This window comes from Pristiophorus japonicus, chromosome 6 (genome assembly GCF_044704955.1).
Source record: "Pristiophorus japonicus isolate sPriJap1 chromosome 6, sPriJap1.hap1, whole genome shotgun sequence".
NCBI classification, from domain to species: Eukaryota; Metazoa; Chordata; class Chondrichthyes; family Pristiophoridae; genus Pristiophorus; species Pristiophorus japonicus.
Window position 1 is genome coordinate 83208546 of NC_091982.1, and position 15108 is coordinate 83223653.

Consider the following 15108-nt stretch of genomic DNA (forward strand, 5'->3'; position numbering starts at 1 on the left):
CAATCTCTCCCTCAAGTTCAGGAAGCATAAGGGGGCAATGCTGGAGTATTGCAGGATTCGAGCATCTCTTTTTGTGCTTACTGGATTATTTATAAGGGAGTGGGATGCAGGCGTATAATAGGAGTTTTATTGGAATACTAATTAATAGCCTTTAGCGTTGCACATGGGAAGTCAAAACTAAGTGCAATTTTGAGATGAATTAGGGTTAAAGGCTAGGGGATAATTGGACCAGGGTGTGCAGATATAATTAAGTCTTCATTATAAAAGCAGCAGTGCCTCAACTCGTGGGGCATGTAATGGCAGTGTGATAACTTTACATAGGCCCTTTCCATTTTGAGTATGGATATCGAAATTTATAATGAAAAGAGTTGACAAGTAGTGCATACAAATGTAGGATTTTTCATGTATATCAAATACATTTGTACCATGCACCTCCACTGGCAGAAGAATATAATTGCACTGTCACAAGTTTTCATAGGCACTTCCCATTATAAATGTGGACATAGGAATTTATAATGGAAAAAAAGGACAGGAAATGCATTGAGATGTAAGATTTTAATATATTATAGAGAGATTTCTACCATTTATGCTAAATGCTTATGTTTTGGGCTAGATATTATCTTATGTTCAAACAGATACATAGGGGAAATTTTAACCCAAAAAAAAGGTGACATTGGGTAGGAAGTTAAAGGGGTAGAAATTTCCCCACACCCTAAACGGGGCGCACGCAACCCGTTTGAATGGTTTGTACCACAGCTACAGTTTAGGTTGCCTCTTGAGCGACATTCCGCTCTTTGTTGATTTTTTTCCCTTGGATCCGGAAGTCGTTCTGAATGGGGGCGGTGACTACACGAGAGGGGCGGATACTCGGCAGTGGCAACATCTGAGGGGCGGAAGTGGGGGCGGTGCGGAGTGACTGCCAGGATGACGTCATCACGGCGCTGCGTCACCACAGCTCTCCCCTTCATTTAAAGGGGAGAGTCTCCACGATTTTAAAACTTCGGCCCACTGGGCCACCAGACAGGGTTTTGGCCTGTTGGTGGCCTGGCCGAACCTGGCGGCATAAATGTTGGGCCGACAGGGCATTGGCCGACAAAAAAAACATGGCGGCAGTGGCAGTGCATCCTCCCCTTTAAGGGAAGCCGCACTGCCATTGCAGAAGGCCACAGCCTCACTGGACCACCGGAAAAATACAGATTTTGGCACTGCCGGGTGGGCCGAAGATTTTCAGAGGGGATTGTCGCCATCAGGGGGTTAAATCGGCGGTGTGAACGGTGATGATGCGATTACCATGGATCGGCAGCAGCGGAGCAGTGGGGGGGGGGATCGGGGCACCACCGGGAAACCTCGGGAGGGAGGGCAATTGGGCTATCAGCGGCCATTCCATGAAAAATCGGCGGCCACTCCACTCTGCAGCGTGGCCGCTGATTTGCGGTGGTAACAGGCCTTAAGGAGAGGGGCAATTTAGGCCACACAGTGTTAAAAATCTGAATCCCAACCCGAACCCACTTCCACCCCACCCACTTCCGGTTTTAATGGAGGCCTATTTAATAGGCCTATTTAATAGATGAGGAAGCTTCCCGGCTCACCCAGGGGTCCAAGCAAATTCCTGCACCCACAGTCCAGGCTGAGGCCGGTGTCTAGTAAGAGCGGAACTGGAAAAAAAAACCTGGTGAAGGCCTCAGGTCCCGTGTCTGAACCGCGGGGACAGGCCCGGGGGAGCGGGGTCACTGGCTGCCATCTTGCTAATGGCTTCATACGTGAGGACAGGCCCAGGTTATGGCGACTGCGTGGCCATCTTGGTGCAGGAACAGGGTGGGCGGGGCTTCAGAGTCCCAGTGACTGGGAGAGAAACAACAACAACTTGTAATTATAAAGTGCCTTTCAGGATCACCGGATGTCTCAAAGTGCAATACAGCCAATGAAGTACTTTTGGAGTACTTCATTTTGGTCTGCGCAGCCCCCGGCCTGCAAGCACCATCGGAGCAGGCCGGGGAGCGGAAGGAGCAGCGTGGCAGCACACCACTCCAGGGAGCAGCATGTGGTGGAGCAGGAGAGCAACGGCAGTGAAAAGGGAAGTCACCAAGGTCCAGGTCGGTGATTGGAACGTGGGCAGGTACATCAGGAGCGGCGAGGTTGGAGCGAAGGAGCAGCGAGAGATTGTAGAGGGACGTGATCGGGGCCCAGGAGAGGCGAGAGTTCGGGGCCCAGAAGAGGCGAAGGCCCAGGGGCAGCACGGGCCAGCCCACACTGCGATATGTGTGCGCGCTAAGTCTGTGCAGCAGAGCTGGTCTCCAGTCGTCTTCGTTAATCCTTGCCATTGGAACAAGACCTAGCTCTGTCAAGCCCGTGTGGTGGCTGGTGTGCAACGGTCACCACACGTTAAAAAAATCCAAGCACAGGCATCTTCCACCCTTGACGATGTAGTTCGGACCTGGAATTTTAGGTCCATCATTGAAACCACCTGTGAACTTTTTGACGTGGAAGCAAGTCATCCTCGATTCGAGGGATTGCCTATGATGATGATGATTAAAATATTATAATGAGGCTCTGTGCCTCAGATTTAACCACCATTTTAAATTTACAGTGGCTGGTCGGGTTTTGCAGGCCTTATGAAACCTGCCAGCTAACGCAAGGTGTGGATTGCTGGATCCCGGAGGTAAGTGCCTTTACCTGCTGGACCCAGCATCCCTGCCTAACCCACCACCCGCGATCAGAGATCCCCAGGAGGCCTCCGATTCCCCCACATTCTCGGCAACCTAACCAGCACCCCCCCCAACCCCAACCCCACACCCGACTGATGCTTTCCAGCTCTCCGATGTCTTCTGTCTTACCCCCCCACCATCCTCCTCTGGCGATGTGCCCCTGAACAGCATCTGCCCCTCTCCCCATTGAACTCCTCTGTCCCCTAAATCATGCTGCTCCACCCACCCCACCGATGTGCTCCTAACCCCTGCTCAGGTGATCCGGCCCTCTGATCTGCTCCTAGCAGCCCCCCGAATCAACCACTCATGGCCACCAATCAGCAGCTCCGCCACCCCCCTCCCCACCGGTGCACTCCTGACCTCCCGATCAACCACTCCGACCCTCCAATCAGCTGTTCCAGGCTCCCAATGTGCTCCTGGCAGCTCCCCACTCCCCCCCCACGCCGCCGATCAGCCACTCCGGTATCCCTGACCTGCTCCTGCGCGCCTCCTTCCCGCCCCCCCCCCCCCCCCCCCCCACAATCTGCCGCTCTGGGCACGGGATCTGCTCCTGACACCCTGCACCCCCCTTATGCTCCTCTGCTCTCCCTCGACGACCCTCCCCCTCCCCCCACCCCCACCCCGCCCCGATCCCTCCCTCCTCTCTGCGATCTAGTGCTGCAAAGCCAGCCAGGCTCTCCATCTGGCTGGCTGCAGGTGGGAAACAGAGGTCTCAAATGCAAATTAGTTAAGTTCGGCTGGGCCTGCGGGAACTGCATTCTCCTGGATTTCCCGACCACTTCCAAACATCCCTTCATCTCGCTCCCAACCAGCCAAAGTATTAAAATTCAGGCCATGGTTCTGCTTGTAGTTTTGGTTTAATCTAAAAATGACATTTTATTCATTACAAAAAAGACCGGCATTATGGGGCTGAAATTGCCCCTCCCAATAATGGCTCTAGCCGCCTGAAAGCAGCGGCCACGTTGCGGCGCAAAATGGCCGCCTTCTTCGCTCCACGAAGGAGCCGCCATTTTATGAATTGCTCTACCTCAGGTTTGGAGCAGTATCCGGGGCCGTCCTGCCTGTTTCCCGCCACGGTGTGCACGCACCGACCCTTTTCCGACAGGTGGGGACCCCCTCGCGAAATTGCCCCTAGGGAAATTGCCCCTTTCCAAAATTGCCCCACGGGAGTGGCCCTGCCGCAGGTTGGTGTCCCCGACAGCTTTTGCTGTCAGTACACAAGCTGTAGCATGGCGGCTCGGCTGCCCTAAAAGGGGAAAGCGCACTGCCGCGGCTGCCATGTTAATTTTTTGTCGGCCGACTACCAGTTTGGCCTGACAGTTATGCCCATGGGTTCGGCTGGGCCACCAACAGGCAGCCTGGCACCCGCTCTTGGCCTGGCCGAAACCCTGTCTGGTGGCCCAGTGGACCTAACTTAAAAGTATGCAGAGCTCGCAGCAGCTCTCGCCTTTAACTGAAAGGATGAGACGTTATGACTTGTCAGCGGGGTGCTGATGACTGGTCAGGGCAGCCAACCCCTGCAAGGGCACTCCCGCCATGACATCCGCCCCGAGCAAAAAAAACCTTACAAGTCCCGAATATCGACTGAATCTCCACCGCAACCCAACTTTAAAAAATGGAATGTGTGCGCCCTGTTTCGGGTGGCGGTCACTTTCTACCTCTATGAGTACGGAGGTTGTCTCTGTACCATCTCTGTAAATAATGCATTTATGATTTTGCTACACATAGTGCATGTAGGAAATATTTCCAAGTAATATACTTCATTATATTATATCTTACTGTAATCCATTAAAAGTGAATCCATTCTGTATAACAATGTATGTTATGTAGGTGGCACATGTACTGGAACCAAATGGTAAGATGTCTACATAGCTTGATTTCCCCCTTTTGTCCTGTGCTGGGAAGTTCCTTGGGGATTCTCCCAAGCGGCCACCATAACTCCTATGGTAGACTGGTGTAAGCCCCAGATATACCATATAAACAGGGTTTCCCCCAATCTTTCCCCAAGGTTTCAGCAGTTGATCAGGAGAACCCGAATCGGGAAATTCCCAGTGTGGATCTCCATTGCTTTTGTATTGGTGAATAAAACTCTCCCATTAACTTGATGATGTTATGTCAAGAAAAAACAGATAAATGGGAGTGATTTCAAGACTACCATCCCATGTCCCGTTTGGATAGTTCTAAAATGCTGTTGTAGTTTATCAGATCATTAGAACCCCTCAATCAGATTATTTTCTATAGTAACAGTGTAGAATTGTAGAATTTTTTACAACCCACTTGACCTCTATCTTACAGTAAAATGCATTGTTTGTTTTCAGCTGAGGCTATAATCATCCCTGTGCTGCAATCATTAAATTAAAAGGTTCCTTGTTGCCCATAATTCATATTGTTAGCAGTTATTACAATGAGGAAAAAAGGTTTCAACAGTTCCACTCCATTTGTATTGTGCTTGGGGTTACATAAGAAATAGGAGCAGGAGTAGGCCATTTGGCCCCTCGAGCCTGCTCCGCCATTCAATAAGATCATGGCTGATCTGATCTTGCCTCAACTCCACGTCCCTGCCCGCTCCCCATAACCCTTGACTCCCTTATCATTCAAAAATCTGTCTATCTCTACCTTAAATATATTTAATGACCCAGCCTCCATTGCTTCCTGGGGTAGAGAATTCCAAAGAATCACGACCCTCTGAGAGACGAAATTCTTCCTCATCTCTATTTTAAATGCCCAACCCCTTATTCTGAAACTGTGCCCCCTGGTTCTAGATTCCTCCACGAGGGAAACATCCGCTCTGCATCTACCCTGTTAAGCCCCTCAGAATCTTATATGTTTCAATAATATCGCCTCTCATTCTGCTAAACTCCAATGAGTATAGGCCCAACCTGTTCAACCTTTCTTCATAAGACAAATCCTTCATCTCAGGAATCAACCTAGTGAACCTTCTCGGAACTGCCTCAATGCAAGTATATCACTCCTTAAATAAGGAGACCAAAACTACGCAGTACTCCAGGTGTGGTCTCACCAATTCCCTGTACAGTTGAAGGAGGACTTTCCTACTTTTATACTCCATCCTCCTTGCAATAAAGGCAAACATTCCATTTGCCTTCCTAATTACTTGCTGTACCTAGAAACATAGAAACATAGAAAATAAGTGCAGGAGTAGGCCATTCAACCCTTCGAGCCTGCACCAACATTCAATAAGATCATGGCTGATTATTCACCTCAGTATCCCTTTCCTGTTTTCTCTCCATACCCTTTGATCCCTTTAGCCGTAAGGGCCATATTCAACTCCCTCTTGAATATATCTAATGAACTGGTATCAACAACTCTCTGCAGAAGAGAATTTCACAGGTTAACAACTCTCTGAGTGAAGAAGTTTCTCCTCATCTCGGTCCTAAATGGCTTACCCCTTATCCTTAGACTGTGACCCCTGGTTCTGGACTCCCCCAACATCGGGAACATTCTTCCTACATCTAACCTGTCCAGTCCCGTCAGAATTTTATATGTTTCTATGAGATCCCCTCTCATTCTTCTAAACTCCAGTGACTACAGGCCCAGTCGATTAGTCCTGCCATCCTAGGAATCAGTCTGGTGAACCTTCGCTGCACTCCCTCAATAGCAAGAACGCCCTTCCTCAGATTAGGAGACCAAAACTGAACACAATATTCCAGGTGAGGCCTCACCAAGGCCCTGTACAGCTGCAGCAAGACCTCCCTGCTCCTATACTCAAATCCCCTAGCTATAAAGGCCAATATACCATTTGCCTTCTTCACCGCCTGCTGTACCTGCATGCCAACCTTCAATGACTGATGAACCATGACACCCAGGTCTCGTTGCACCTCCCCTTTTCCTAATCTGCCGCCATTCAGATAATATTCTGCCTTCGTGTTTTTGCCACCAAAGTGGACAACCTCACATTTATCCACATTATACTGCATCTGCCATGCATTTGCCCACTCACCTAACCTGTCCAAGTCACCCTGCAGCCTCTTAGCATCCTCCTCACAGCTCACACCACCACCCAGCTTAGTGTCATCTGCAAACTGGATATATTACTCTCAATTCCTTCATCTAAATCATTGATGTATATTGATGTATATTACTGATGTAAATAGCTGGGGTCCCAGCACTGAGCCCTGTGACACCCCACTAGTCACTGCCTGCCATTCTGAAAAGGACCCGTTTATCCCAATTCTCTGCTTCCTGTCTGTCAACTAGTTCTCTATCCACGTCAATACATTACCCCCAATACCATGTGCTTTACTTTTGAACACCAATCTCTTGTCAAAAACCTTTTGAAAGTCCAAATACACCAAATCCACTGGTTCTCCCTTGTTCATTCTACGAGTTACATCCTCAAAAAATTCTCGAAGATTTGTCAAGCATGATTTCCTTTTCATAAATCCATGCTGACTTGGACCGATCCTGTCACTGCTTTCCAAATGCGCTGCTATTTCATCTTTAATAATTGATTCCAACATTTTCCCCACTACTGATGTCAGGCTAACCAGTCTATAATTACCCATTTTCTCTTTCCCTCCTTTTTTAAAAAGTGGTGTTACATTAGCTATCCTCCAGTCCATAGGAATTGACCCAGAGTCGATAGACTATTGGAAAATGATCACCAATGCATCCACTATTTCTAGGGCCACTTCCTTAAGTACTCTGGGATGCAGGCTATCAGGCCCTGCGGATTTATCGGCCTTCAATCCCATCAATTTCCCTAACACAATTTCCTGACTAATAAGGATTTCCTTCAGTTCCTCCTTCTCGCTAGACCCTTGGTCCCCGAGTATTTCCAGAACATTATTTGTGTCTTCCTTCGTGAAGGCAGAACCAAAGTATTTGTTCAATTGGTCTGCCATTTGGTACCTGCATGCTAACTTTTTGTGTTTCATATACAAGGGCCCCAGATCCCTCTGTACCTCAGCATTTTGTAATCTCTCCCATTTAAACAATAATTAGCTTTTTCATTTTCCTACCAAAGTGGATAACCTCACATTTTCCCATATTATACTCCATCTGCCAATTTTTTTCCCACTCACTTAGCCTATCTATAGCCCTTTGTAGGTTCTTTGCGTCCTCCTCACAACTTGCTTTCCCACCTATCTTTGTATCATCAGCAAATTTGGCCATGTCCCTTCATCCAAGTCATTAATATAGGTTGTAAATAGTTGAGGCCCCAGCACTGATCCCTGTGGCACCCCACTAGTTACAGTTTGCAAGCCTGAAAATGACCCATTTATCCGTGCTAATATATTATCCCCAACCCCGTGAACTTGTATCTTGTGCAGTAACCTTTTATGTGGCACCTTATCGAATGTTGAGGCACATTGTTGTGACAATGTAGAAAGCATTTCCCCCAATATCTAACCCCTGCTATAAATGACCTGACACAGACAAAGTGGAAAAAGTGTTCCAATTCTCAGAATCTTCACAATGACAAAAATTCACCAATTCTTTTGTGTTATTGTTACTGTTTATCCCACCAGAATCTCCTTACTTAATTCGTCCAAATGGTGGATTTTCCAAGGCTAATCTCATGGTAGATCGGTTTAACGTGACTATATTTGACCTTGGTGGTAGAGAGAAAATCCGAAGTACTTGGAAGAATTATTATCCTGCAGCACATGGCATTATTTTCATTGTTGACTCTACGGATGTGAAGAGATTGGGGGAAGCTGGAAATGTCCTGTCAGAAGTACTAAAGCATCAAAAGATGTCTGGGAAGCCTGTCCTCGTGTAAGTCCTGAAAACTATAAGATCATAAATTTGATAGTAAATATGGTTGGATGATTAAAGGGGCACAGGATTGATAGTAAAGTGTTTGGCAAAGCTTTCGTTGTTTTGTTTATATGTGACTTAACGAAGTAAATGGCATCAACATGTAAAGCCACCGTATCATTTGTGTGTGATACCATTGAAGTTTATATAGAGGACAGTTTTTACGGCCTGTCTCCTCCAAATACACTCCAGTTTCTCCTCCATCTCGCCATCAGCTTATAGCACACTTATATTGTCCACAAGGCCTACCACCTGCTCCTCTGACTTTCCTTCCACATAAGCACCTGCTAAACTCCCCTCCTAAGCCCCCTGCTTCTCCTCAGCCCCATGCGCACTGTATTAACCTTCTCTGTTCTCTATCAGCGATCCTACCTCTTTCAGAACTACTATTATCAGCCCCCGCCATCAAAAATCCCTGGGGAGCTGAAATTGCCCTCAGCGAGAAATTGGGTTGGGCACTTCGATGTATCAGGAAATTTAGTACCTGGCAGGAGTTGGAAGAAAGAGCTGCAAAATTTCGCTCTTTAACTCTGGCGCCGCCTCCCAGCGCTTTGGGGTGCTGTTGGAGGCGGTATCGGGGCAGGATCGGGTCAGGAATGGGGCGGTGTCCATCACCGCCATGCTGAGCATGTCAACACGGCGGCGCTAATGCGTCGCAATGTCCCTCCCCTTCACTTAAAGGGGAGGGATGCTGCGAGGCCTACTTGGACCTCACTGGGCCACTAGTGAGGGTTTCAGCTGAGCAAGCGGCCCGGCACCCAAGAGGCCGCCATTGTCGGGCTGACTCAGGAGTCAACCGACAATGAAAACTAAATGGCGGCCGCGACGGTGCGCTCTCCCCTTTAAGGGTGGCCACACCGCCCAGCCACTGACAGATTCCTGTCGCGCAAAGTTGTCGGGTGCATTGACCGGTGGTGGCTGCACTCCCGCGGGGCAACTTCCCTCGCGGGGCGTAAAATGTGTCGTCACAGGGCAGTAATGGATCGGAGTGCCAGCGGGGCAGAAACGTGGTGCGCAGCAGAAACCCCTTTCTGTCGTCCCTGGCCCGGGGGCAATTGCGGATGGGTTGGCCCTGCCGCCTGCCTCTGGTCGGAAAGGCCTTAGCCCCCGTTACCACTTCTTAGAGACGCTAACAGGCCTTTTTCTGAAGGGCAATTTTCCCCTCCTGATCTCTATACCTGTCACTGTATTAACAATTTTCGCGTTCTTTCCAAAGCTCTGGAATGTGTTGCCTAACAACTGTGCTCTCACTTTTCCCAACACTCCCTCTTCAAGACCTTCCAATTCAACTCTTGCCTTTGCCACAGCACTGAGAATGATCTCCTGTCCAATTGCTGTTTCTCTTTATACTCATTGACCTCTCGGTTGCCTTCAATATCATTCCATTCTTCTCCAATACCTCTACTCTGCATCCATGGTATAGCTTAATTCTGCCAATACCCATTGCATTAATAACATTACATCATCTCCAGTGGCTTCTCTCCACAATCATCTCCATAGGGCTCCAGCCTCAGTCCCTTCCTCTTCCTCATTTACATGCTAAACCTTGGTAACATTATTAAGAAAACATCCGCCTCTACCTCCCTGCCTCATCCTTACTCACCATGCTATTGCTGCATTCCTCAGCTGCATTTCTGCCAGTAAGCCTGGATGATCCAAAATTTCCTCCAATTTAACACCAGCAAAACCAATGTAATTCTGTTTGGTTCCTATCAACATATATACCGGAATTCTATCAACCTTCCCAGCTATCACCTCAGGCTGGTGTGGAACTTTGACATCTTGTTCAACCGCAAGCTATGTTTCCTCCACGACGTCTACTCTATCACCAAGATCGTTTTCTTTCAGCACCGTGTGACTCTTCCCCAATGCTGCTGAGACCCCATTTCATGCCTTCATCTTCTCTAATGTGACCTCCCTGCTTCCACCCTGTACAAAATGCAACTCATTCAAAACATCACAGTCTGAGTTCTCATTAGCACCAAGTCCTGTCTCCTCCATCATCTCTATCGTCTGCAAGTTCCACTGGCTTTCTATGCCCCACTACATTGACTTTAAGTTGCTTGTCCTCACTTTTAGATCATCGTATTGCCTTGTTCCACTCTGCCACACTGACCTCTTCCATCCATACAACTCCACATGCACCCTTCACATCTCTGATATTGGGTTACTCTAATCCTTGTGTCCAGCATTGGTGCCTGCTCGTTCAGTCACTGCACCCTGATCCTCTGGAACTCCCTCCCAGATCCTTCCATCTTGCCAACTCCCTCCCTGCCTTCAAAAACTTACTAAAAATCCTTCTCTTTAACCATGCTTTATCCCACCCGTCACTAAATGTTTTCATTCTTCCTCACTTTTTCCTTCTGCTAGCAATGTGAAGTGCCTTAAAATGTCTCTCTATATGTGAGAAACACTATAGAAATGTAAGTATTCTAGATGTTGAAATTTTAGTGTACAGTAAGTGTACTGAATCGCAATAATTTATTCCAAGTTACAACCCTTTCTCTTTTCAATTTTGGTGTGGAAATAGATGATGTACTGAGGTTGGGATGAAAGCAGATTGAGGTATACTTTCAACTGGTCACTAATTTTAATGGAAAAGGAGATAAGAGAATAAAGGAGGAACATTGCTTTATACTCATGTCTACTTTTAGCTAAGCTTAGCAGACAAGAGGTCAATATTCCCATTGTTAGGGCTGTGTAGAGGGAGTTTTACTTTGCATCTAATCTGACTTGTGCTTGTTTGATGAGACAGTGTAGAAGGAGATTTACTCTGTATCTAATCTATGCTATAATAGAAGAAACAGAATAATGGATGCTTTCCCTGTATATTTAACCCATGGTTTAGCTGATGTGGCCGTCCGTGATCCTAATGCTGACTGCTAAAAATAGAAAAATATTCCAATTCCACTGAAATCCCTGAATCTTGATAAACACATGAATATAAATTGTTTAGGCTTCCTGCATGTAGTTCACTTTTTGAAAACCCAGTTCATATTGATGTGTCAAAGACATTCCATGTGAATGGAAATAATCTGTGGCAATCGGCTTTGCAATTTGGACCAAAAATCTCTCATCTAATTGGAAAGTCAACTATCATTCAATAGTGGAGTTAGAACTAATGGTAGCTCTGACAACTCATCCACTGCCAGACACAACATGCCCTACGGCAATTATCTTCTGATACTGTGAATGTGAAACTTATGCAGCTAAGGTAGATAAGGTGATTAAGAAGACATACAGAATGCTTGCCTTTATTAGCCAAGGCATAGAATACAAGAGCAGGGGGGTTATGCTTGAAATGAATAAAACACTGGTTAGGCCACAGCTGGAGTACTGCGTGCAGTTCTGGTCACCGCATTACAGGAAGGATGTGATTGCACTGGAGAGGGTACAGAGGAGATTTACGAGGATGTTGCCGGGAGTGGAGAATCTAAGCTATGAGGACAGATTAGATAGGCTGGACTTGTTTTCATTGGAAAAGAGGAGGCTGAGGGGAGACCTCATTGAGGTGTATAAAATTATGAGGGGCCTAGTTATAGTGGATAGAAAGGGCCTATTTCCCTTAGCAGAGGGGTCAACAACCAGGGGGCATAAATTGAAAGTAATTTGTAGAAGGATTTGAGGGGAAATTTCTTCACTCAGAGGGTAGTGGAACTCGCTGCCTGAAAGGATGGTAGAGGCAGGAACCCTCACCACATTTAAAAAGCACTTGGATGTGCACCTGAAGTGCCATAACCTGCAGGGTTACGAGCCTAGAGCTGGAAAGTGGGATTAGGCTGGATAGCCTCTTGTTAGCCAGCATGGACACGATGGGCCGAAATGGCCTCCTTCCATGCTGTAAACTTCTATGATTCTTGTATGCATGTGCTAAATTTGACACTCTAATAGGAGTCAGAATGAATCAGCAGTCTTTAATTTGTATGTACAAGCAGAGGTTTGCTACAAGGTTTTTTTCCAACATGTACAGCAACAGATACTGTCAGTCCATTGAAATACTCTTATTTCCCTAAATCTTCACATGTTTTTCTCATTCTGAATGTTTTGTATTTTACTTTTTATTAGACTTGCGAACAAGCAGGATAAAGCTGAGGCACTACCAGAGTTTGACATTGTTGAGCAGATGTCCCTGGGGAAACTGGCCAATGAAAATAAATCCAACTGCCACATTGTAAGTTTCATAAAGTTCCTGTATTACTGAGATGCTACTCCCTTTACTATCACCTTGCAACTTCTATTAATATCTTCTCCAAAAATGTTCGAGTAGAATTTCCTTTGGATGACCCATTGGGTGCCCCTCAGGTACAGCATATCTGAGATGCACTGCAGCCAACTTTACTCACTCAGCCTTTAGTATGGCCTGGCACGTTCCTAAGTCAGGTCGTCCCCTTGGCTGGGCCTAGTGCTTGAAAGCAGGACAGGAAACAGGAGTGCAGCTGCTGACCTGAGAGGCCATGAGCATTGGTACCTTCTGTCTGCCCCAAGACCCCTGTGGACCATCCAGTCTGCAGTGGTTCTGGCGCCAGCCCTATCTCCTGGTGTCTTCAGGCACCCCTCCATTGAGGTGCCTAATGGTCCCATGAAGTATAAAGTGAGGCACTAGGTCAGCAATATCCCCTTCAGCCTCACTAGCATCATTACACTGCGTCTGCACCTACTTCTAGTGCATGTCCCCTGACATAATTTTAGGGAGTCCCAGGATATCCCACAGCAGCACTGTGGGGCAGAGATCTGATATAACAGGTCTCCGCCACTTTCTCCTAAGCATTCCCCAGGCACAATGGATAGGAAAATATACACTTTCTTCTCTGCTTGGGGAATCCCAGGCATAAACACATCAACGTACTGAGCTACTTTGCTGCTGGAGCTATTTCTGGGCACAGTCTTTTTCATTTGATAATAAAGTAATGTGAGGAGGCACGGTCTCTGTGGTGTATTCTTTATGACATCATAACACACAGACTTTACAAGATGGCTCTTAACATAGGAACTTATCAGGTGACCTCTCATCTGATGCCATTATTGTATTTACAGCAATGGCTGCATTACTACAGTAGTCCACTAGATGGAGCTATATATCACACTTCTCCCTCCTTAAAGAAGAAGTAATTATAACAAAATAATCATCATACATAACTTGCATGGTTATACATAACAAAATATATGGATTTATTTTGCCATATTTATAAATCAAACTTAACCACTTGTTTTCTGTTTTGAAGAGGATATCTTTGCTCTCAAACAGAACTTTCCAAACATGGTGTCGAACTTAGACTTATTCTAGGCTGATCCTGAGGAAAGTTTTCCTTCAAGGGATGCCCTTGATCTACATTTGAACTCTTTACAACTTCACACCTTTTGTCTGCCTGACTCGGACTCAGAGTTAAATTCTGACTTTCTCTTGGACTTGTTTCTAGTAAATTTGATGTAGGATATGCTACTGGTACTGTACTTGTAACAAGACTATCTGATAAGTCAGAAATAATCGAATCATTCCAACTTTCAACTCCTTCCACATCTGTAGGTAAAATATGATCAATGTGAACAAACCTAACCGTTCCATGATCAAACCTCCTGACCAAATATGTGCGAGGACCACATATATTCACCACTCTTCCTGGTAACCACTTTACCCATTTATGGTGATGGTTCTTTACTCTCACCTTCTGATTCAATTTCACACTTCTCTCTCTTACTCTACCTCTATCATGATTCTCTTTCTGTCTTCATTGTTTCTCTTCTACTGACTGTGCCAAGTTTTAACAATGAGAATCTGGTTCATGGCTACCCTTTGAGAAACAACTCTGCTGGTCTTCTACCAGTAGTTATATGAGGAGTATTATGATACGTAATTAGAAAATTAGCCAATTTGTCATCCAATGACAACTGCCGTTTCTTTGGATTTGGATCCAATATTTGTTTGATGAGAGCACGTTTTACAAGTTGTACTGCGCGTGCACCATTTGAAGCAGGGTGGTATGGTGGAACCTTGGTATGTTTCACACCATTTCTGCTCGTGAACTGTACAAATTTTTCCGAATAAAATTGTGGTTCATTATCAGACACAATTTCTTCTGAGAGGACATATGAAGAAAGTAATCTTTGCAAATTGTCTACTGTTTTATTATTGTTAATTTCCACATCGGAAACACCTCTACCCACTTTGAATGGCTATCAATCACAATGAACAATTGCTGTCCTTCTAGCTCAGCAAAATCGATATGTAACTTTTGCCACAACTTAGGAGGCCATTTCCATGGCTGTAACGGTACTGATGGTGGTTTCTTGCTTACCGATTGACATGTTGTACACTGACTAATGATGTACTCTATATCTTTATCTGGACCTTGCCACCATAAGTAACTGCGTACAAAACTCGTAGTCAAGCACATTCCCAGGTGCTGGTCATAAAGAACTCCTAATAATTTGGATCTGAATTTTATTTGGGATAATCATTCTTGCACCCCACATGATACAATCTTTATCCACTGATAATGTATTCCTACGAACAAAGTATAGATGAATATCTTCCTCTGTTACCTGGTTTGACCAGCCATTTGCTATGTGATCATACACCTTTGACATCACTGCATCACGTTTGGTTGCTCTACCAATCTCTTCA

At 46.1% G+C, this 15108-nt stretch overlaps 1 protein-coding gene across 3 annotated transcripts in view; it reads left to right on the forward strand.

The window, feature by feature from the left end:
• Positions 1–1181: 1181 nt before the first annotated feature.
• LOC139265180 (ADP-ribosylation factor-like protein 13B) overlaps positions 1182–15108 on the forward strand; it is a 49402-nt gene continuing 35475 nt past the window's right edge. For 2 of the 3 annotated variants that reach the window (XM_070882106.1, XM_070882108.1), the window contains exons 1-3: positions 4299–4371; positions 8195–8444; positions 12552–12657. In XM_070882106.1, the coding sequence (XP_070738207.1) occupies positions 4326–4371; positions 8195–8444; positions 12552–12657 (402 nt within the window). In that variant the 5' untranslated portion in view covers positions 4299–4325. Of the gene's footprint in view, positions 1275–4298; positions 4372–8194; positions 8445–12551; positions 12658–15108 lie in introns of those variants that run through there. The other variant, XM_070882107.1, reaches the window with a different exon arrangement.